General features: G+C 32.7%; 2 protein-coding genes across 5 annotated transcripts; both read left to right on the forward strand.

Moving 5' to 3' along the window:
- Positions 1-4,151: 4,151 nt before the first annotated feature.
- On the forward strand, positions 4,152-10,417 carry LOC115952531 (probable inactive purple acid phosphatase 16). Its single transcript, XM_031069700.1, has 5 exons — positions 4,152-4,503; positions 7,041-7,265; positions 8,153-8,429; positions 8,810-8,978; positions 10,003-10,417. The coding sequence occupies exons 1-5, from the start codon at positions 4,206-4,208 to the stop codon at positions 10,213-10,215; spliced, it is 1,182 nt and encodes a 393-aa protein (XP_030925560.1). The 5' UTR covers positions 4,152-4,205; the 3' UTR covers positions 10,216-10,417.
- A 6,169-nt stretch (positions 10,418-16,586) lies between these two features.
- Positions 16,587-20,371, forward strand: LOC115953712 (protein IQ-DOMAIN 14-like). Of its 4 annotated transcripts, none has more exons than XM_031071473.1 (6): positions 16,587-16,797; positions 17,218-17,365; positions 17,454-17,738; positions 18,488-18,712; positions 19,179-19,310; positions 19,474-20,371. In XM_031071473.1, exons 2-6 carry the CDS (start codon positions 17,288-17,290, stop codon positions 19,984-19,986), a joined length of 1,233 nt encoding a protein of 410 aa, XP_030927333.1. In that variant the 5' UTR covers positions 16,587-16,797; positions 17,218-17,287; the 3' UTR covers positions 19,987-20,371. The 4 variants fall into 4 exon arrangements, with proteins under 4 accessions (XP_030927333.1, XP_030927336.1, XP_030927334.1 ...); XM_031071476.1 differs by having other exon boundaries at positions 17,218-17,344; XM_031071474.1 differs by having other exon boundaries at positions 16,587-16,790.
- The last annotated feature ends 260 nt before the right edge of the window (positions 20,372-20,631 follow it).

Consider the following 20,631-nt stretch of genomic DNA (forward strand, 5'->3'; position numbering starts at 1 on the left):
TACTGTTGTTACTACTTTAGTGTTTGAGTAGATTCAATTTTAATTTGAATGTAGATTTCACTATGACGATAGGTACCCCTTTGCCTCAAAGTGATAATTAGTGGATACACATACAACCCGTAAGGAAATCATGTAAATATCAAATACATATAAGTGGAAGTGTGATTGAATTTGAATTGAACTCATGACTTGTCCCAAAAGACTAAAATTTTAATGTGGTTGTTTAATACCAATACCATGAGGGATTAGTCTAATGGTTCCCTATGCGAAAAACTCAATATTTTTTCAAGATTAAAAACAAAAAAACTTTTATAATGGTAAATGATAGACTAAAAAAAAAAATTCTTTTAGTGGATACAAAAAATTATTTTCACAATGGATAAATTGTCAAGCTATAAATACTAAATAATAAAATGATGTTAATAGTAGACCCAAATAAAAATCAATAATAGTTGTTACATTTGTTCTGAAAAATATTTTGTCTTTAGCATTACACTATGTTTTGTTTTTGTTTTTTCTTGGATAATTTGATAGTTGGGAGAGGGAGGATTTGAATACTAGATAAGCAGTGAGTGACAATTCATGTTTACGTGTCGGGTTCATGTCTTATCAATTCATGAGTATTCAACTATATATATCAACACGAACAATACACGTTATTAATTGTGACAGGATCCCTACCTTAACACAATATGTTTATTAAACTAGTAACACGACACGACTCGTATGACTTGTTTAATAAACATGACGTATTACGATCAACATGACTTGACATGACCCATTTGATTAATAAGCCAAGTTGACAAGTTTAGCTAATACAAATAACTTGTTAATAGCAATTCTCGTGTTTTGTAACATGTATACATTACAACTAAATTCTAAACAAAATCTCCAACAACGAAAATATAATTACAACCATAAATTTAAAGGTGGCCTATAAACGATGAAATTAGATGAAAAAATATGTTTATATAGCTCAGGTTTTAAAGGGTAAATTGGTAAAATGATGCTAAGTTAAAGGGGTTGAACAACTGAAAACGAATTTCACGTGTTTGCTTTTTCGTGTTGACCTGAATATTACACGAACTTGCTAAGGGTGAACCCTATTTTGTTAACTTTGTATGTGTTTGTAGGTCATGTCAAAAATTATCACCTTAAATCTTGAACATTTTTGTTGAAAAATACTAGAATCAGGGCTAACCAATGCTTAGGCAAGTTAGGCCTAGGCCTAAGGCCCAAAAAAAAAAAAAAAAAAAAAAATTCCCTTAGGGAAAAAGGCCCCACGTCCTATGGTTAAAGGTCCAAATTTTTATAAAACTATATATATTTTTTAAAGGTATGTTGTACATTTTTTATTATTATTAGTAATGTTAAGGATACTACAAGTTTTACTATTGGTTTACAAATTGTCATGTTATTAATTACAAAAAGTGATATAAACATTCATTAGTTAAATTGATGAAATTCATCAATGAGAGTCAAAGTCACATTGTATTTTGAAAATTTTATAGTGTTTTTAATTAGCACATTTTTCTTTTTCATTTCTATTAGGACTCTCAAAGTACAAGACCAATAGAACCTTAATCTAATTAAAATCCTAAAATGTTTCAAAAAGATGTTGCAAATGTGTTAAATCATTAATTGGCACAATTGCACTTTTAGTCCCTATATTTTGAAGTTTTTCCATTTTAGTCCCTACATTTGATTTTTTCCATTTTTAGTCCCTAAAACCAATTTACGCTTTCCGTTTTAGTCCTTTCCGTCAGTCAACCAACGGAAATAGCTGAGGTGGCAGCCGGAACAATTAAAATATTATAAAAAATGCCACATCGCCCTGACAAATCAGCATATATATTTTAAAAATTAATTTATTAATTTTAACTAAATAAAAACAGAATTAAAAATCAAAATTCACCTTAATTAAGATTTAAAGAGTACAAACTCAAAAAAATCATACAAACCCAAAAATCAAACACAGAAAAACCAAATCCACATCATATTAAACATGAACAAGAAATTAAACATGAACACATTAAACATGAACAAGAAATTAAACATGAACACATTAAACATTTGAACAAGAAGACAAACACAAAAAATTTAAAACCCAAAAAATTAGCATTAGATCCACATCAACACAAAATTAGACATGAACAAATCCGAAAAATCAAACCCCCACACCACCAAAGCATCAAACACAAAACTCAAACCCAGAATTTCTAGCCCCCAAACACAAAAACACTAAACTCTAAACCCAAATTTTCGGGCACCAAAGAAAATAGAAGAAAAGAAAGAGTATGATTCTCTTATCTTTTTGAGAAACCAACACAAAATCAACTTAAACCAACACAAAATCAACTTAAACCAACACAAAACTCAACAATCTGAAACCCAACGATCAACGACCCACCGATCTAAAACCCAATGATCTGAAACTCAACTCAAACCACCGATTTGAAATCTCCAAACGCACCAGATCCACCACCTTTGATCTCTACTTCTGTTTCATTGCAAGGAACCCAGGCTGCCTCAAGCTTCAATCCTTCGTTGTTGACCACGACGCCACGAACGGCAGTGAGTCCTTTCTGGGCTTGGTCTATGGGTTTCACATCAATGGACCTAGCCGATCCAAACCCAGAAAACCCAGATCTACCCAAAAAACCACCACCACAAACCCACCAACCACACCACCGCCGATCACCACCACATCATAACCCAGCAACCCAAATCAGCCAAAAGTCACGAACCCAGCCAAAACCAGATTCACGGCAGCCCACAGCCTGACCCACCAAGCCCACGACAGCCCACCGCCGCTGCAACCCACGATTCATAGCCACCAAACCCGACCCACCACCAACATCAAGAGTAGGGGCCATTGAAGACGAAGGAATTGACCTCGAATCTGCCCAGAATGACTTGAACAATCGTTGGTCCACTCGTCGATGGTGGAAGTACCATTAAGGCACTCGATGGAGAGGACCGTCGGAGAAAAATAAATAAGAGAAAGCCAAGAGAGGAGTTTGACCCGAGAGAGAGAGGGAGAGAGAGATTTGGGAAAATGAAAAAGATGAGTTTGGGTCAGAGTTTAGTGTTTATTGATGATTTTGTTTTGTTTGGTTGACAAGAAAATTTAAGAAAAATTGAGAAAGTTGCTACAAGTTTTTTTTCTTACTTTTTAAATCTTAATTAAGGTGAATTTTTATTTTTAATTCTGTTTTTATTTTTTTTATTTAGTTAAAATTAATAAATTTATTTTTAAAATATATATGCTGATTTGTCAGGGTGATGTGGCATTTTTTATAATATTTTAATTGTTCCGGCTGCCACCTCAGCTATTTCCGTTGGTTGACTAACGGAAAGGACTAAAACGGAAAGCGTAAATTGGTTTTAGGGACTAAAAATGGAAAAAATAAAATGTAGGGACTAAAATGGAAAAACTTCAAAATATAGGGACTAAAAGTGCAATTGTGCCATCATTAATTATAAATTAATCTCCCCTAATAGTTTGAGACCTTAGTTTTTGTAAACTAATATCCTACAAAACTACATATCAAATAATATCTACCTCTCTCTCTCTTAAAAACAAGATATAAAAATAAAAATTAGATTACAATTTTACTTAACTATGCATCATCATATATCTAAAATAAATATCTTTTTTAATTGTAATATATTTTTATTTATTTTTATTAATATTTATAGTTCAATTATAATATTCAATTCTTTAAATGAAATCAACATTAGTTTAATTGGTTTTATTTATCAAATTATGTATTTAATGTATCAAATTGACCTTGATTTTTTTTTAGAATTAAATTAACATTGATTTGATTAGTATTAAATAATGTTATTTAATTAATATTTACACATTAAAAACCTGCATAATTTTTTTTTGCCTGGCTCCAATTATATTGGGCCGCCCTGGACTAAAATACTTGAGTTATGTTCCCTTCCTTCAAGACAAGTTGCAAATGACAAAATCCATGGGGGCCTAATAAAAAATTATGCTAAAAAACAGGGGCATCATAAGAAACCAAAACCATCTCAATCAGACCAGGGCCAATTTCGTCATTTCATCCTCTTTCCCACCAAAACACACTCCCACCACCACCATACCCACCCAAAGTATCACCTTCCTGATACTCAAAAAAAAAAAAAAAACCCAATATATTTGCACCCAAATTCTCTTCTCTTCTCTCCTTTCAATGGAGTTGAAGAGGCCACAAACTCAGACCCAAATAGCGATCTTATCCTTCACCTGCTTCTCTCTCTTCAACCTGGCCGTCGGATTAGATGACCAAGTGCTGGCCTTACTACCACCCCCAACAACAAAGGCCTCAGGCGGTGAGAGGTATGTTCAGATGCGGGCGGGTGCAGCGTTCAAGATAGTGGTGTTTGCAGACCTGCATTTTGGGGAGAACGCGTGGACAGACTGGGGTCCAGTCCAGGACGTGAACTCAGTAAAGGTCATGAACACTGTGCTGGACAATGAAACTACTACAGGTGACTTTATCACTTCTTTTTAATCAATCATGTGCGTGCTGTGCTTAGCTAGCTTTGTTGTGTCGTGTGATAATAATGTGGTTGTTGTACCATGTTGTTTCAGTTGCCATGTCACTTTTTTTTTTTTTTTTTTTTGAGAAAGAGGAAAGGTCCAAAGGATGATGCTTTTTCAAAAAGCATTTTTTCTAAAATTTTAAAAAAGTATTTCGTGTTTTTCAAATTTTTTTTTTTTTTTGCTGAAGTGTTTTTCAAAATTTTAAAGTGAAGTGTGTATATAAATTCATATTCAGAAATACTCTCTTTATCGTACCTTTTTTATTTTATTTTATGTTGTTTGAAAATTTAAACTTTTTAAGGCATATTATTTATTGTCTTGTTTGCTTTTTAAAAATGTATAGGTTTCTAAAACTACCTTTAAAAAAAAAATTATCAAAAAATTAAATTAGTAAATTAATTTTTTGATAGGAAATTAGTAAATTAATAGGGGTATAATAGGAACATTAGTAAATTATTGACTTTTATTTTTAGAAACATGATAATATTTTGGGACATCTCAAATGAAATAGAGGACAAAAAAAGTGAGACGGAGAGAGTATGATTTTGACTTTTGAGGGCTCACCTAAGAAAAGTCAACTCATGTACATGCAAAAGGTTTTGGTGTATACTTTTACGCAGCAACTTGTTACATACAGACTTATGTGGTTGCAAAAAGAAAGAAACATGTATTCACAGGTCATATACAATGCACATGACTAGGTAAACCCTAGACATTTGTCCCTCTCTTTTTGCTATCACGTACCCCTTTATAAGCAAGCAGCAAAACCTTTCCCATAACTTATTAATGGTTAGTTTGTTAATACTTTAGTACTTGTGAATGCACACTTGTTTATGTAATGTATTAAGTCCAATTTCTTGAAGGGAGTTTGGGATTAGTAATCTGGGGCTACTAACTTAGCAACTTGTTACATACAGACTTATGTGGTTGCAAAAAGAAAGAAACATGTATTCACAGGTCATATACAATGCACATGACTAGGTAAACCCTAGACATTTGTCCCTCTCTTTTTGCTATCACGTACCCCTTTATAAGCAAGCAGCAAAACCTTTCCCATAACTTATTAATGGTTAGTTTGTTAATACTTTAGTACTTGTGAATGCACACTTGTTTATGTAATGTATTAAGTCCAATTTCTTGAAGGGAGTTTGGGATTAGTAATCTGGGGCTACTAACTTAGCAACTTGTTCATGTGGGTCATTTGTGAAGTGTCTTACACATGTGACTCAAAATAGCAATGATATGGGCCTTACACTCTCTTACTACTGCATGTTTGTTGTCTCTTTTGTCATGTCAGGATAAATGGGGAAACAAGTTTTAGAGTTGCACCTTGAAGGTCTATCTATTAATTTTAAGTACCATAGAATTTTAGTTTTGTTTCCAAAATTCGGACACTAGAAGTATTAAAAATGGATATCTCATGTGGTCAACGCTGACTAGTCTATTGAGAATTCATAACCGTCCCTAAATATTTGGGACAAAGACTTGGTTGTTGTTGTTCTGTACAATCTAGACTTCTAAATTAGATTAAATCATATTAAGATTACCGCAATTTGGCTTAGTTTCAAGAAACAAAATTGTCTATACATTTAGGTTATTATGCTGCACATATATAGACATTCATATATTGAACAGCATGGGCAGCATTCCATCTTGCTTACTGTATTGCTCTCATCAAACAATAACAAAGGTTGACCAGTTGTGTAGTGCCTTACAAATTGCTACGAGCAGATTTGGTGGGTTCGACCTTGCCATAATGAATAATTAGGACTTTATAGAGTGTAGTCTATTGATTCTATTCAATGAATTGATGTCCACTAGTTGGGTCGACTATTTCATATAGATATAGCATTTGTTTCATAATTACATGACCACACGTTCAAATTGCTACGCTTCAATGTGTTGTTGGGTGTTAAGGGCTTAAGGCATGCCTGGTACCACTTTGACATACATGATTTTCATTTGCTTTTTATGGGTACTCTCCATGGAATAGATTATGATATAGTGCCAAAAAAAAAAAAATAGAGATCATTGCAAAGGCATGACGAACTTGTTGGGTTTGTTGTTTTATTTTCTGTTAAAATGGTTAGTTCTGAATGCTACACAAAGAAATTTTCGTATGATGTCTTAATGTTCTATCTATACTGTACTACCATGCTGGGAATCAGTGTCACTTACTTGGTGACTGTCATCCATTGTAGAGACAAGACCATTATTATTTTCTGGCTTAGTGCATTATGTTAAAAAAGCTTAAATTTCATCTCTATTCCGATATCTTGGATTGTTTGAAATTCAGCTGACTTAAAAGGTTACATTTTTGCATAACATATCGGTCTACCTCAATAAATTACTCCAATGATTGTTAAATTCAAAAAGTTAAGCGTGCAAAGCTTGATATAGAGCCCTTTTGCATAGTTAATATATATATATATATATTTATTTTTTTTCGGTTTAATACTCTAACGAACTGATTGGATAGCAGATTTTGTTGTATACCTTGGAGATGTCATTACAGCCAACAATATCCCAATAGCAAATGCCAGCTTGTATTGGGATCTGGCAATCTCTCCAACAAAATCCAGAAATATTCCTTGGGCCAGTGTGTTTGGAAACCATGATGATGCACCATTTGAATGGCCGATGGAGTGGTTTTCAGCCCCTGGAATTCCTCCACTTATTTGCCCAGCAGTCAACTCGACATATTCAGGTTAGCATGTTGTATGAAATGTGAAGTAAAAAGGCTGGTGACAAACCAGTCATCAGTAGTGACAGGCAACACTCCTTGGGTTTGTCAGTGTTTCCCAGGATTATGATTGATCTCTCATTGTTTTGGACAGCTGCCTCATTGGAGCTTGGCCTATTGTAAGCTGTTATAGAGTCAAAAAGATATTCACGCAAACTATGATGAAGAATACTGAAATTACAGAACCAAGTGAACCATAAAATAAAACCCCCTTGTGCAATATTTTGAAATGAACATAAGATAGCCTTTTAGATGATGTCCATAATGCATTAGCGATGGGATACCGAATTAATCAGTAATCATAACTTCATAACAATATATTTTTGCTCACTTATAACAGTTTAATATATGTTGGCAAGAATGGCATTCTGCACAAATTGTTGACAATCAAGGAATTGATTGCATGGAGTAAATCAAGGGATTGGAGGAATCAATTATAAAGATGTGAAGATCACATTCAAAATATGTATGTAATAATTTGATTGTTTACCTATTTTCAAATTTTGTAAATTCCATTATAAGTCTGAGTTCCCTTGTAATATGTTCAATTAAGAGGATGAGGATGTAGCCATTTGGCTTTTGGTGTTGTGTACGTAGGTCTTAGTGATGAAACCACGTTAATCTCTTCCGTTCTTCCTTTCTCATCTTCCATAATATATTACTATTTCAAAATTTGAAAATATAGAAAATGATGTCATTCTAACATGCAAATTCTCAATAGTATCATAATATATGATTCTCTTCTTATGAGATATTTAAATACTTTTTTTTTTTTGGGGGGGGGGGGGGGGGGGAATGCTTTAAAGATTTTTATATAAGCTTCTCTCTGATGGGGCCATTATGTCTGGCAGGAGAAGAAGCATGCAGCTTCAGAGGCACACAGCGTATCGAGTTGATGAAACATGACATTGAGCATGATGTGCTATCTTATTCTAGCAATGGTCCTAAAGAGCTTTGGCCAAGTATATCCAACTATGTTCTCCAAGTCTCATCATCAGATGATCCAAAGTCACCTGTGGTATACCTGTACTTTTTAGATTCTGGCGGCGGGTCCTATCCAGAAGTTATCTCAAATGCCCAAGCAGAATGGTTCCAGAAAAAATCTGAAGAGATCAACCCTAACTCAAGGTATTAGAACACAGAAATACTTCTTTTTTAACTACTTTTTGTGGAACCTTATTAGCATTGACTACAATTAATTGGAAACAAGGTTTAAATAGCCAGACTCTAGTTCATTGATTTAAATGATTTGCAAGAGAAAGGAATAAACTGAACAGAAAACTTTGGAACATTGCTCCCGATGTGGATAGATTAAACAGAAAGTGAAAAGGAAAGAAAGGTTAATTCCATTAAGGCAAATAGCTGTGATTGACAATGCTGAGGTTTTGGTTTTCTTCCTTGAAGTGCACCAATAAGATATGGAGAATATATATATATATATATATATTTAATTTGTTAAATAAATCTGTTTCCTTCATATTCTTAACCAATTTAGTGTTACCTGACAGCGTGCCTGAGCTAATATTCTGGCATATTCCAAGTCAAGCATATAAGAAAATTGCTCCAAGGTTTGGAATACACCAGCCTTGTGTAGGCTTAATTAACAAAGAAAGTGTTGCTTCTCAAGAAGCTGAATTGGGTATCATGGATCTTCTAGTTAAAAGGCCTTCTGTCAAGGTAAGCACACAGATAAGCAAGCATGGCACACAATTATATTCATTTCAAAAATAAGCAATGCACAACCGTATTCATATGTAAATATATAGATTTGCACATACATACATATATTCATGTTAGATACCTGCTCTCTAGGTAACGACACAAAGGAACAAGCATGTGCACATATGTACATACAAAAGTACTTATACCTTCATACTCATATGATACAAATCAGTGCTCCTAGACAGACTGGGTCTAGATTTGACCTTAAAATTTGAATGACCCCATTTTCAGCTGGATTGATTGATTACTAACACCAAGTCAAATAGGGAATTTCTTGATACACAAGCTGGCCAGGCTTCGCCTGGCTAGATATGTATGACTGGGTTTCTGTGGCCCAAAATGACCAATTTTTTTTGCTATTGTTCCGTTTTATTGACAAGAATTACATAAGAAAAGAATGAAACTTGTTTTGACACGTTGACATTTGAGTACCTTGTATTTGTGTCTTTTATAACTTCGTTGCAGTCAAAAGGAGCTTTTCTTTTTTTTTTCTTCTTTTTATATTTTATTTTTTCATGTTATGTTTCTTTTGGTTGTTCATCATGACTAATTTATCATGTTATTCTACCGCTCCCTTTTAAATTGGTTCTTCATGCTTGTATGGTACCGTTATCATTTTTCAGTTCTATCACAATACATTTCCCTGAAAATATGAGTTCATGCACCCATGACATTTAAATCACACACTTTGCACCTAAATCATCTAAATGTGGTTTAGGATGGTCAGCTGCGTTTTGGTAATTGTAATTATATATTTCTTTTAAATGTGGAAGCAGTATAAGCAAATATGTTAATATTGGCAAGAAAGTTGAAAAAATCCTGATCAGTTTTGGCTTGAGAAAAGCTCGTAATTGGAACCACATATTTAATATGCAATATGTGTGCTTAGGGTTCCTGAATATCAGAAACTAAATCTGTGGCTTGGGTTTGACGGATATGAATGGCATTATTTTGAGTTCTCTCTCTTTTATTGTTGCAGGCAGTATTTGTTGGGCATAACCATGGATTGGACTGGTGCTGCCCCTATAAGAAACTCTGGCTCTGCTATGCTAGGCATACTGGTTATGGTGGCTATGGAAACTGGCTTAGAGGAGCTAGAATTATAGAAATCACTCAGCAGCCTTTCTCTATTAAATCTTGGATAAGGATGGAGGACGGTGTAGTACACAGCAGAGTTACCTTGAGTCCTTGAGTACCATCAAGGAATATATAATTAATCACATTTGTGAAAAGAAAAAAGGACCAATAATATCTGTGCGAGTATATGCATTGCATATTCTTCTCTCTCGTCCCCCCAAGATCAAACATGTGACATGATGTACATATGTGTGTGTATATTTTATAATCAGTTTGTATATGTTTTATATACATGAGGCCACCATTTTTTTTCCCTTTGTTTCTTTTCTTTATCAGCATGACACATTATTAGCTTCCATAGTATCTTTTAAATCAAGGAATATTGATGAGCTTTTTAGCCAGATATATGATGACTAGGTACAGGGAATGTATTTCCTCATCTAAGTTTTAAATTTATTCAAGCTTTTCAAATTAGTAGCTTTATAGTTTCTTCATTCTATTCGAACAATGATCAATTCTATATCATTAAGAATTTTTTCCTAGGCTCATCTCTGCCTAGGCAAACTCTTATGATAATCAGTAGATGAAAATGTTTTTAAGTTAAAACAGCTTCATGGCACATCATAACAGGTCTCCTTCCATATCTAGAAACTCCCAGAAGCACTTTTCCTGGGTTCTGTTTCTTTCAGTAATCAATGTTTCTGTGTAAAATTATCTTAATGCACCTACCATGGCCTCTCGAATCAAAGCTCTTATGGCTCTGCCGCGCTCTATACTTAGATAAGATTAATAAAAGAAGGAATACTTGATTAAAACTCCAGAGGAAAGCATCATAATAACGCTGCAATTTTCTAATGAATATCAAAATCAAGTTAAGCAATGCATTAATGTTGGCAAATGGGGGGGATGTGTGTGTAATTATAACGACAGTGACGGTACATTACTATGAAAATATTTCTTTTCCCCTTTTGGTTATCCATAAGAGGCTCTTTGTTATGACAAGTTGCTATTCTAGTTTTGTGTAATCAAACTAAGCATATGCAATTTGATTTTAATATTGTTCATGCTTAGATGGTCAACTTATTTGAAATCCAAGTGATGAAAAGAAATTGACCCATTGTTCACAAAATGCTTCTTTATGTGGAATCAAGCAAAGTTGATTCTAACTTTTATGAGTTAGTAATATATTTGAAACACAGCTAAAAGGATAAAATTGTTTTCTTTAAAAAAAGGGGAAGCTATGGGCTAGTTGTTTTTGAACCAGTTGAACAATGCAGCAAGTTAGGTAACATCATTAAAAAATTAAAAAAAAAAAAAAAAGGCACAAAACAATAACTACAGAATCTTATGACTGACATTTTACAAACGTACAACACTAATAACTAGAAAATTTGCATGATTTAAATCATTGTAGATATTAGATCAGAAAAGGGTTTAAATCTTGGGTATCTCATCTCTAAATCAGACTTTATAACTATAACTGAGAAGATTGCTTTCCAGTTCTCTTGCTCTGATCAGCTGGACCAATCAGTTTCTCTTTACAAATCACTGATTATGATGGTATTTTGAATAGGTTAAGAAAAATTTCCCCAATTTTCTTTACATCACTGTAGCTCTTTTGATCAATAAAACATACCCCTTATTTGATAAATAAGGTAATGAGGTCTTGAGTTTAAGTTTCTTAACCAATACTTTACGCTAACCTAAGTACTTTATGTTTGTTATTATCCGTTGTGTGGGATAAGACGACTATATTCACCAAAAGATTAGTCAGTTGTTTTAAGAGCCTCAGAGATCAGACACCCAAGAAAAAAAATAACTCAAGGTCAGGTAGGGCTTGGAAGGCTACCCCATTGTGTAGTCTACCATTATTGTCTTTCAATAAAAATTAATTAATAAAGAAAAAAAATGAAGAAGAGGTCATTTACTTGGGCCATTAAACAGCTCAAAAGGCACTTTAATCTCTTCCAGTTGGGACTACTCATGTCAGCCCAAATTTGTTAAGCAAATTCCTAGCCATCCCCATCCATAAAAAAAGAGTTTTATGTTAATTACAGGAATTTCAACATTTATAACTTTCCGTCTCAAAACATTAACTAGCAAAAAGCCAATATGGGTCTCACTGTGCTGGGCCACAATGTGAAGGCAAAGAGCTAAGGTTCCATTCTCTTGGACAAGTCAAATCCAGTTCACATGGCTAATGATAAAAGAAAAGGGGACCAATCTTGCCATTGGCTTTGAATAATGTCATATGTTTAATCTAATCTACCTAAAAATTTAACAACCATATAGCTAAATTTGACTATTTTTAAAGAAACTTTGTGCCTTGAAATGTCTTGCAACAAACAGTTTCTAAGAGCAATACTATAACAAATTTCCCCAAACTCACTGGAATTAAAGCCAAATTCCTAAAATGTTCACAACATTAGGGGTAAGGATTTCCATGACATTAATTTTATATGAATGTATTCAAGGGCCCTGTATTTCAATTGGTAACACTTCCTAGTGTTTTCAACAATATGACATTAATTTCTACAATTATATTTTAATTGAACCTGTTCACAATTGCTTATGTTCTTCTCTAATCACAAAAAAAAAAAAAAAAATTGTTATTTATTTATTTTTTAATTTTAGAGAAAATGATAGTAGACTTTATCATTCAATATGCTATACAATAAGAAAAAGAAAAGATGAGCATTCTTCTAGCCAAATGGTCTCCTCATTCTCTTTTGCAACTCTAGCAAGAACTAGAGCAACACAAGTAAAGTGTATCTTAGAAAAAAAAAAAAAAAAAACAAAGGATATACTAACAAATTGTTCACAAATCAGCTTAATATCCTCCAAAATCCATGCCACTTCCAAAAAACACATCCTATCCAAAAGAACAATTTATTTCGGCAATTCCAGATCATCCAACAAGTGACACACAAACTTATGTTCTTTTCATACAAAGAAAATATCATGATTAAAATTTCATAGCTATATTAATTTAAGTTATAGTTTAGATGTGAAATTAGTTTTTTCATTTATGAACCTCTAAATAAAATTAATCAATTTTAACAACTAACATATATAACCATGAACTAAATAATTTATATTACTCATCTAATATATATATATATATATATATCATTAAGTTAAATTCATAGATATTGTATATCTTCTAATCTAATCTATAAACTTAGACACAAAAATCTCTAACGGTATATCTACGTTTCATAAAATAATCTAAGCTCCATGTTCACAAGTTTGTTTGTGAACAGAAAAGGTTGATTTGGATTTCATTAGACAAATACAAACAAAGTTTTACTAAGGTTGAGTCTGAGCTATTTATTATCAACTTAATATGCTTCTGATCCTATTGTGAAATAAATTTTTGGGTAAATTACATTTTAAATATATATCTTAGGGGTAGTTTCAATTAAATTTAGTAATTTCAAAAGTTTTAAATTAAATGTTGAAATTTGCAATTGTTAAAAATTAAGGACCTGATCAGTAGGAGGATTTTTGTTTTTGTTTTCAAAACATTATAAAAACAATTTAAAAAAAATTGAACTTGAAAATAGTTTTCAGATAATAATTTTTATATTTTACGTGTTTGGCTCCAACTTTTAAGAACAATTTTCAAAATACTAAAAACAAAAATAATTGTTTGGAAGACCGTTTCTATTTTTGAGATTTAAAAAATATATATTTATAAAAAGTAACATGTAAAATCTGTAGATTACAATTTTTTTTTTTTTTTTGGTGTGTGGATAATGATAAGAGAATAGAGCTCATCATTTTTTTTTTTTTTTTTTAATGATAAGTTTCATATTTGAAGTGTAAGAATTCTTTTTGTGACAAAGATAAACTCCTAAATTCAAGAGATAAAAGAGTTTGGACAAATATGTGAGATTTCACTGTTTTCAATTTATTTACAACTACGTCATTAAAAATATTTTCTGTATCCTGAAAGCACCTCCTAAGCCGTTTTCAAAATCCTGTTTTAAATAAGGAAAATAGAATACAGTTTTTTGAAATCTATATGTAGAAAATATTAGCCAAACAATAAATTCAACTTTACGTGTTTGGCTCCAACTTTTAAGAACAATTTTCAAAATACTAAAAACAAAAATAATTGTTTGGAAGACCATTTCTATTTTTGAGATTTAAAAAATATATATTTACAAAAAGTAACATATAAAATCTGTAGATTACATTTTTTTTTTTTTTTGGTGTGTGGATAATGATAAGAGAAAAGAGCTCATCATTTTTTTTTTTTAATGATAAGTTTCATATTTGAAATGTAAGAATTCTTTTTGTGACAAAGATGAACTCCTAAATTGAAGAGATAAAAGAGTTTGGACAAATATGTGAGATTCACTGTTTTCAATTTATTTACAACTACGTCATTAAAAATATTTTCTGTATCCTGAAATTACCTCCTAAGCCGTTTTCAAAATCCTGTTTTAAATAAGGAAGATAGAATACAGTTTTTTGAAAACTATATGTAGAAAATATTAGCTAAACAATAAATTCAAGTGCGGGCACCATTTTATGGATTGTAAAACAAAAAAAACTATATTTAAATACTCTTACCAAATAGTTCCTAAACTTTATAGTTTTGTTGTTTCAAAACAAATCCTTAGCTTTCAAGTTCATATCAAATTGCCAAAAGCTTTGTAATTGAACTGGCACCTTTCCATGCACAAAGTGCTTGGGGGATTGGGAAAAAGGGTTTGAGCTGCGGGGTTAGCAATATATTGTAATTATTTCTTTAAAAAAAAAAGTTCATATCAATTTATACTCTAAAGCTTTAAGGTTTGATTTGAAGGATTTATTAGAGGATTAAATTAATACAAATTTTAATATACAAGAATTTTATTTTGAAAAAAACAACAATATGGTTTAATTTGAAACAGTCTTAAAATTCTAGATTTAATTTGAAACTTTTGAAATTATAGGTTTTAATTATGCAACCCCTCTACCTTGAATTCATAGCTTGCATAATGAGTCACATTGACATCTTTGCCCATTTCCCACTAATTTTAACCACAAGGGTAAAGTTTAAATATAATTTACCCTAAATTTTATTTTTGAATTAACATGGAAATGGACTAAATTAGTAAGGGATGTGTTTGAAACCTTTAGCTAGCTTCCTGGGGCCATCCCCAAGGGACTCGCTCTTGTAATTACTTGGTGTGAGAAGAATGATGAAACTACATATTAGGTGCTCAAAAAACTCTAAACATAGTGGTTAGCCAAAAATTATATAACAAAAGGGGAAGGAAAGCAAGGAAAAGAGGAGCAAAACCATAACTTGTACATTTCTCAGTGTCATAATATGTTCTTAGGTTCTAAACTTTAAATAAATCCTTGAGCAGGTGATTGCTATGCTAATCAATAATCACTACAAACTGGTCCACAAAGAAATTGTACTTTCCACATGAAAGAAGCTATATATTTATTGGGTAAGAAATTCATAAAAACTTTAGGTAGATTGTCTCCTGTCAAATAATAGAGGAACCTTTCATTCCCACAAACAATCACTTGTATTAACGGATCAAATCCCATGTTTTTTCTCACCTTTTAAACAACAATTTTCATAATTCCTGTCCTTTTTCTCTGATATTGGTTTCTTCATAGAAACTCATAAAAAACAGACCTTAAAAATTTAACATATTTTCTAATTATGACTTGACCTATCAAAACGTAGTATGAACTCATGAAAATTCACCCAAATCATTTCTCAAGCTCAGATTAATCGAACAAATCCTATGTTTTCACCTTTTAAATGAAACTTAGAAATGCAACACATATATTCCTAATAGTGAATTGATCTAGCAAAATGTAATTTGAAACCATAAATTCACCAAATATAGACCAAAAAAAATAGGTAATCATTCAGCAATTTCCCTAATTTTTATTTTATTTTATTTTATAATTTAATAGTTGGAGTAGAGGAATTAAAATCCTGGATGTCTCAGTTAAGAGGTGCGAACCAAATAAGCTACAAGCCTCTCATGGTAGTAATTTTCTTACTCTAAACTATGTTTTAAGGTCCTTATTTCTTCTTTGTTTTTAGGGTAAATTATAGTTAATACTCTTGAGGTTTGGACTAATAACAATCAGGTCTAAGAAATTTTAAAACTGATCAATTTGGTCCCTAATTACTGTGACAAAGAGCAGAAAGATAATAACGATTTAGGAACCAAATTTATCAGTTTTGAAATGTCTTGACCCTGGCTGGCCCAATCCTCGTAAATATTCACTGTATTTTACTTGTTTTTATAATAAGGTGTTTTTTAAGATGGCTGGTGGGTGGGAAATGCAGAGGTCAAAAAAGGTAAATTGACAAAAACAAACGTTTGAAGTGGTCAGGGCCTGTTGTGAAAGTGACAGTTGGTATAGCGCGAAAGGGAGGCAAAAGGGACCCTCATGAAATTGAAGACGCTAACTCTTAAGTGACAAGCCTCATCAGTCATCTCAAAGTACCTACATTGCATAAACAACCCATAATAAGACCACCTAAGACCTCATACTTCACTTCAAACTGCATAGAGTAATAATGGGTTTCCCTTTTCCTACAATGTTCTTGCTTCCATTCTCACTTCCTCAACCATAGTATTACTTGAGTCACTTTGGTCTTGAAAAGCAACACTGACCAAAAGCTTGAGAAAATCCCACTTGGGATTTGTCATCAACAAGGTATAAAGTGAGTCAATTCTTGATTTTGAAGCTTTAGCATTTTTTCTTTCTTTCTTATCATTTGTGATCTTTTTCTTGTTGAATCAATGATTCTCTTTTCTTGATAAAGCAAAAGGGAAGGTACTTGTATACTTTTTTAGAATATGAGTAAGTGATTGTTTTAGATTTGCATTCATAATTATCAACTGAGAAATAAAAACATTTATGGTATTGAAATTGTTTAATGTTTGTACTTCCGAATTCAGTCAGGCCAAAATGGTTTTGATGAACTGAAATTCTATCATAAACAGGGTCAATTATTTGTTTCCCAGTGTGTTTTCTCTAGAAAATTGATTAAACATCTTTATTATCTAGAAGTTTTTTTCCTTGATTTGTTAAACTTCTATTGAACTTATGTGGTATGGTTGTTTTTGTTTTTCCTTCTCAGATATAGGGTCTGCTTGAAGAATATAGACTGATGTTGATGAATTTGGTCAATATGATCATATAAATCTTCAATGGCTAAAAAGAACAGGTGCTGGTTTGGTTGGGTGAGGAGGCTCTTTACTTCCGAGGTGAAGATGAAACTAGAAAAAGTTGATTTGCATCCTTCTGCTTTCATTGTATGAAATGGTCATTTCTAGTACTCCTCTTTGCTAATCTTTCTATTCCTTACATTTTCAGAAATCAAAGAAGCGGAGATGGCTTTTAGAAAAGGTTAAATATAAGCAGTACCCTGCACTCACAGCACCACAGATAACACTAATTGAAGCAACAGAAGAGCAGAGAAAGCATGCTTTGACTGTTGCCATAGCAACAGCAGCTGCAGCTGAGGCTGCAGTGGCTGCTGCCCATGCTGCAGCTGAGGTTGTCCGACTTACAAGCGCATCTCAATCTTGCCAGCATTTCATACAGCAAGATAGAAACTTAGCTGCCATTAAAATTCAAAGTGCTTACCGTGCACATCTTGTGAGCTCCTTTAAACATTTGCTTATCTTTCTCCACAAGTAATTTTTGTTTGTTTAGGCTTCTAGAATGGTTTCTGGCACTCAAGTGCAAAGGTTTTCAATCTCAGTAGAGCTTAAATGTCTATTAGTGTATTTCTTTTTCCTTCAAATCGGTCTTGTTTACTTTTTTACAAATCAGATGATAACTGCCCTTTTCTTTAAATCACTTTAACTGATATTTTGAGCAAATAGCTTGGGAAAATCTAGTGTCAATTGGTAGTCACTCTGCTATAAAGACCTCCAAATATTTCAAGCTGTTCACATGCTCCTTAAAGATAATGAGAGGCTTTTACAATGCATGGGGATCTCAACAGCAATAACAATTTGAGGATTTAGAGAATCACAAACCGTAAGAAACAGTGTTTTTTTTTCCGTCACATATTACAAAGGTCACTCATTTTAGTTTTTCTTGTCATCCTAAATATTAGACAAATTGATTTAAAAAAAAAGAAATTATGCATCCAAAATTCTTATATATTCCTGAAATTTCAAATTTTTTATCTAAGTTCTAATAAGGCAGGCTAATTTCTCTATAGATGTTAATGTTCAAAACAGTATGGGCCCCTAGTATTAATGTCAATTAGTTGAATTTCTGATAGCTGAACTTGAAAGCAGGATTTCACATGTGTTGACTTTGTACAAAAAAAAAATGGAAAAAGAAAAATGTTTGCCTCTTGTGCCTAATTTGAATTCCAAATGGGAGCGGAACAGGCAAGGAAAGCATTCAGAGCATTGAAAGGATTAGTAAGACTTCAAGCCATAGCACGTGGACGTGCTGTGAGACGCCAAGCAGTCACATCAAAGTGCTTGCCACCCGATGCAAAAAGACAGGCAGAGGTCCAGGAAAGGAGTATTCCTACTCCAGATGAAACCTGTAAAGATTGTGATAAGAAACAGTCTATCAGGGAAAAAAAGGAATTAGAAGAGGACTTAAAGGTAGTGAGATATTTCAATTTTGATGAATGCCTTTGAAGTGTTCTCAAAGAAACTTTTAAGAATGTTAAAAAAAAAAAAAAAAAAACCCTTTTAAGAAGAATGAGCTCTGAAGAACCAAGAGTCTAGTGGCCCTTTTATGTTATTGTTTATGAAAGAACTCAGTGGATTACAAAGCAATATTTTTTCCGTGTTCATAGTGCCTTTCAAGTTTCAACCTTTAGAGAGATTTTTTTTTTTTTTTTCCCAAAAAAAAAAAAAAAAAAAACTCCTAGAAGTAGGTGGTACCATCTGTATAGAGAAATGACTTTGACAAAGATCTCCAATCAGTTTGCATGTTTAAGAATTAACGTGTATGAATGTCTTTACCTTGAAGTTTCTGTGAAAATGTCATTATTTAATGAGGCAGTAAATCAACTATGAGTAGATGTTTTCTTATTAGATTCACTCAAGATTTTGTTATCAACAGCTTGAAGGCAGCAGTGAAAGAAACTGGGATCACAGCATACTTTCAAAGGAAGACATGGAAGCCATATGGTTAAGAAAGCAAGAGGCCATTATCAAAAGAGAGCGCATGAAGAAATATTCATTTTCACACAGGGTAATTCAATCTGTTATGACTAGAAATAGAGAAAAGCATTTCATTCCTAAATGTTGCTTGCTTCCACATTTCTTTTATCCTGTTTCACTGACAACTAGAAAAGAAAGAGGCATTAAATTTCTTCTATTGATATCTGCATTTTGCAACAAATTGTGTTTCTCAGGAGAGGAGAAATACTCATATGCTGGAAGAATCAGATGACAACAAGGAATTTGGAAGAAATAGCTGCCAGCTAGAACAATGGATGGAAAAAGAGGCTTGGAATAGGGAAGGACTAGATACTTTTAATCCCACAGTGCTCATTCTGGGTGAAAGGCATGGAAGAACACAACTTAAACCAAGAAATGAACAAAAGCTAGATTCTCTTGGACTGGATTCACAATGGTCATTCCCACGGAGATCTTTCTGTCATGCAAAACAGAATTCAGCTGGTAATAACAGTTTGATGCCAAATTCTCCTATTTTTCCTACTTACCTGAGTGCAACAGAATCTGTCAAGGCAAAAACAAGGTCTTTAAGCACACCAAAGCAACGGATGGGATACCTGGACAGTTGCTTTGATCACACTTTCAAAGATGGGCTATCCTTTTGGTCTTCTTTTGATAGTGAACCCATTAGTACCATCAGAAAGAGAGGTGTTCCTCAGCAGATATCTTTAAGCATGAATAGCAATTAGTGACCTTGATATGCATCAACTTTACTCCTCAATATAAAGCAATAAATTCAGTCAATGGGGGCTCCCGAAGATACTCAATTTAGTGGACGTAGCACAATACGCCTAAGTTTGAATCAGTGATAGCAGGTCCTTATTTTTGGTGGAATTTTGCTTGTTCATTCACTGGTTCTAAAAAGACGCTAAAAAACTTCAAGTTAAGATTATGTGAAGCTTGTGAAGAAATTTATTGTTGTAATTACCCTTTTGTCAACCCTTCAAATCTCTTATTGAAGAAAGAACTTTGACAGGCTTTCAGAATTTGTTGTTTCTGGTAGAAGCCATTTAATCTCTCTCTTTTGTTGTTGTTGTTATTGTTATATTGTTTTCCCTTATTATTGCTATTTTCTTGGTGGTGTTCTTTTTAACTCTAAAGTTTTTTAAAGAGTTCCTTGGTATATATTTGCACTGAATGGTTGCTTTTTTGGAAGAACTTATTTTGGAATGTCTTTACATCTCCACTTATTTATCATTAAAGAAATGTGTTATTATGAAAAATCATGGGAATTCTCCCAGACACAATTTTCTACCATGGACAAGAAGCACCCTGATTTCTCTGTGGCCATTTTAATATTTACTGCAATGGATTTGAGTTGACAGACTAAGCAG

This window comes from Quercus lobata, chromosome 7 (genome assembly GCF_001633185.2).
Source record: "Quercus lobata isolate SW786 chromosome 7, ValleyOak3.0 Primary Assembly, whole genome shotgun sequence".
Lineage (NCBI taxonomy): Eukaryota > Viridiplantae > Streptophyta > Magnoliopsida > Fagales > Fagaceae > Quercus > Quercus lobata.

Coding starts and splice junctions, on each gene's coding strand:
- LOC115952531 (XM_031069700.1), top strand. CDS start 4,206: ATGGAGTTGAAGAGGCCACAAACTCAGACCCAAATAGCGATCTTATCC. Junction 7,266..8,152: donor AGTCAACTCGACATATTCAG/GTTAGCATGTTG, acceptor TATGTCTGGCAG/GAGAAGAAGCATGCAGCTTC. Junction 8,430..8,809: donor GAGATCAACCCTAACTCAAG/GTATTAGAACAC, acceptor GTTACCTGACAG/CGTGCCTGAGCTAATATTCT.
- LOC115953712 (XM_031071473.1), top strand. CDS start 17,288: ATGGCTAAAAAGAACAGGTGCTGGTTTGGTTGGGTGAGGAGGCTCTTT. Junction 17,366..17,453: donor TGAAGATGAAACTAGAAAAA/GTTGATTTGCAT, acceptor TTACATTTTCAG/AAATCAAAGAAGCGGAGATG. Junction 17,739..18,487: donor GTGCTTACCGTGCACATCTT/GTGAGCTCCTTT, acceptor GGAGCGGAACAG/GCAAGGAAAGCATTCAGAGC.